At 29.0% G+C, this 3,866-nt stretch overlaps 1 protein-coding gene across 1 annotated transcript; it reads right to left on the bottom strand.

The window, feature by feature from the left end:
* Positions 1-945: 945 nt before the first annotated feature.
* EAH_00048640 (hypothetical protein, conserved) lies at positions 946-3,578 on the bottom strand (the record flags this gene model as incomplete). Its single annotated transcript, XM_013391391.1, has 5 exons — positions 946-1,161; positions 1,720-1,908; positions 2,184-2,381; positions 2,935-3,125; positions 3,497-3,578. 5 exons carry the CDS (start codon positions 3,576-3,578, stop codon positions 946-948), a joined length of 876 nt encoding a protein of 291 aa, XP_013246845.1.
* Between the last annotated feature and the right edge of the window lie 288 nt (positions 3,579-3,866).

Raw genomic sequence — 3,866 nt, 5'->3', positions numbered from 1 at the left:
ACATTATATAAACAACATATATATATAATTATATTATTTTATATTATATAAATATTATATTTTAATTCGCTTACATTTTGAATAACAGGTTGAATAACAGGCGGAGATATGAGAAAAGGAGATGCATACAACTACTATATTGAACAATACAAGATAAATATGATATATAAATATATTATATATATATTATTATACATATTATATATATTATATTATATATATAGCTTACATTTTGAATAACAGGTTGAATAACAGGAGGGGGTTTAAGAAAAGGTACTTGATGAGGAACAGCAACAAACTTGTCGACAAACTTCGGCAGCAAAACTTCGCGATATATCTCCACCGGCACTTCCCGCGGCACTTTCACTACGCGAACCTTCTCCTTTAGTACAGGTCTACACATAGTCACAAGGTGTATATATATATATATATGTATGTATATATACACCTTCTGCTTTAGTACAGGTCTAAACATATTCACAAACAGCTATTCATACATATATATATATATATATATGTATATATGTATATATGTATAGAGATGTATATATATATGTATATAGATGCATATATATATATATATACGTATATATATATCTATATATATATACAGAGAGAGAGAGATAGATGTATATATAAGCATATATATAATATATATAGTTGTATATATATGTATATATTTATTTATATATTCAAACTCTTTCTGCTGCAGATGCTGATGCTGCTGATTCAGCAGTATTTTCCTGTAAATATTACTGCGTTTTATTTTGTTTTATTTAAAAAAATTTTATTACATTACGTTATTTTATATTTATTCTATTATATTTATTGTATTGCGTTTACACACCAACATTATTATTATTATTATTTATTATTTATTATTATTATTATTTATTTATTTATTATTATTAATATTATTTATTTATTGTTTATTATTATAACATATTAATAGGATGATAATGTGTTATTAGTACAATTATTGAGGTGTACGTACACCGGAACTTCTACGATTTTTTCGTAGATTTTTTCTTTTTCAACAGGAATAACTTTTCCTTTTACTGGGTAATACTGCGGAACGTCGATATACACCGGGACTTCAACAGGCAATTCAACAGGGGGTAATGAAGAGGGGACAGGTATAGGGTTTTCAACAACAAACTCCTGAAGAAGCAATAGAAACAAAAGCAAATAAATACGCAAACTAATCATATAATATAATAGAATGAAATATATATATATATATATGTATCGTCAATCAAAATTATATTGTTGTTAAACAACAGTAAAAAATAGATCATTCAAATACATAATATTCAATTAACAACACAAACAAAGATATAAATCTTCAATAAATATATATTAAGCCTGGGGGAGTCTTCTTTCGGAGTCTTTAACTGCTAGAGATGTTTATCGGTTCTTTTGAATAATCTTTTCAATAGCTAGATATATAGCTAGTAGTTAGGTACTGGTGGGTAGATAGGAGCACATATATATACTACATAAATACATAAATAAATAAATATATATATAATATATAATGCAACATAAATATCTAATATATATACAATCTATATATGTATATATAATATAATATATATATATATAATCTATATATATGTATATATAATATATAATCTATATATGTATATATAATATATAATCTATATATGTATATATAATATAATATATATATATATTATATATATATATATATTATACCTGTATTTCAGGCTCGGGGACGACTTTTTCGATGAGTTCAACGACGGGTTTGGTGACGACAGTTTCTTGAGGAATGTTCAGCAACTCTACAGCCCCAGGGATTGCATGCATGCGTTCGACAATTTTATAATTTATCTTCGGCACGCGACGCACTCTTTCTACAGGGATGTCCACCACTTCTATCTTCTCCTAAATGCATATAATAACACACAAAGCACACAAAATATTTAAATATATCTTTATATATTATATATATATTTATTTATTTCCATATATTTATATATTTATATATTTATATATTTATATATCTATATATCCATGTATATATTTTCATGTATATATATTTACATATATATATATATATACATTTATAAATCTATATATATATAGATTTATTTATTTATTTATTTATTTATTTATTTATTTATTTGTTGATTGATTTGTAAATAATCAGCAAAACATACTTTATATTTGATAACTTCTTGAATTTGAGGGACTTCAACAATTTTTTCTACGATTTGTACGTGAGGGACTTCGACGAATTTTTGAATTTTTTGAATATTAAATTTTGGGATGTGGCGGACAACTTCTTGAATTTCTACGCGAGGGACGAAGCGAACAACTTCTTTGATCTGAGGCACTTCGACAATCTTGTTTATTACCTGTAGCATAATTAATTAATTAATTAAACACAATTAAACACAAGGTTATTTTTTAAAAAAAGTTTTCTGCTTAACTTCACATGTCATATTACTTATATATACTCATATTTACTTTTATCCTGGTGGAAACATTCAGGCAATTCAATCAATTTGTTCGTTAATATAAACAACAGAAATATATATATATATATATGTATATATATATATATTCATACATACAAATATGTATACATAAATATATATATATATATATCATCAGAGGCAAGAAGATTCATTATTAGTATTACTATTTAAAGCACTTCAACAAATCTTTTCATTATATTCAGCAGCAACAAAAGAGTAAAATAGAATAGTTTGTAATAGTAGTAATACAATTAATAATAATTGTATCTCCTTAACAAACTTCTTGATAATATTTCGCAACAAAACTCGATAAAAGGCATTTCAATACTTCTAATTGAAGAACTTGAACAGAAGAATTTAGGGTTTTTCATTAGGGTTTGCTGCTAAGGGCCTAGGGTTTAGGGTTTAGGGTTTAGGGTTTGAGGGTTACTTTGATTTGGGGGACTTCGACGATTTTTTCGACCCACTGGACTTCAACTTTGGGCACCTTTTTGATGACGTCTTGAACTGTAATTTTCGGGACAAGTTTCTCTATGACATGCACCTCAGGCACTTCAATAATGCGGTTTCTTCGAATTGTTTGATTTATCATCGGCACATATATCACTTCATCTCCTCCGCCTGTTACACCATTAAAAGCAGAAAAATATTATGTACCAAGCTATTTAGTTGCACACAACTCAAATTATAACTAATGCAGCAACAGCAGCAGCAGCAGCAGCAAAAACAAGAGCAGCAGCAGCAGCGCAGCTGCAAGAGCAACGACAACAGCAGCAGCAGCAGTAATAACAACGGCAACAGCAGCAAAGATGAGTGTAGCAACAAGGAAAGCAGCAGCATCAGCAAGAACAACAGCAAGAAGAAAAGCAACAGCGGCAGCAGCAGCACCACCAGCAGCAGCAACAGCAGCAGCGGGGAAGCAAGAACAACAGCAACAGCAGCAGCAGCAAGAACAACATAAACAACAACAACAACAGCAGCAGCAGTCTCACCAGTATTAACTCCAGGAGGAGGGCAGCGCAAAGTGTTGACTGTCGCATTGTCTTGAGGAGGGTTTGGGGTATATCCGTCCATTTCCTAGAAAGCAGCTTAGCTGCCTGTATATAGAGAGGATGTACTAATCAAATAAAATTGATATGTTGAATATATAGTATTAAACATATAATATGTATATATATATTTGTATATACAGTGTATACGGTAGAGAGGAATATATCTCTACAATATATGAGGGATATAAACCCAGAAAAACAACTGTACTAAACACTGAGTCGCCTCGGCGTTATCTGCTGTTTAACTGTCTTTCAGAAAGTGAAAGAAATTGACGGTTGTATATATTTGAATTTTGCGGGTTTGTTTAGA

The sequence above is a fragment of the Eimeria acervulina genome, genomic scaffold (genome assembly GCF_000499425.1).
Source record: "Eimeria acervulina Houghton genomic scaffold, Eah_scaff771, whole genome shotgun sequence".
Lineage (NCBI taxonomy): Eukaryota > Apicomplexa > Conoidasida > Eucoccidiorida > Eimeriidae > Eimeria > Eimeria acervulina.
Note: the sequence above shows the minus strand (reverse complement) of the source record. Positions and strands in the feature narration are given on the sequence as shown.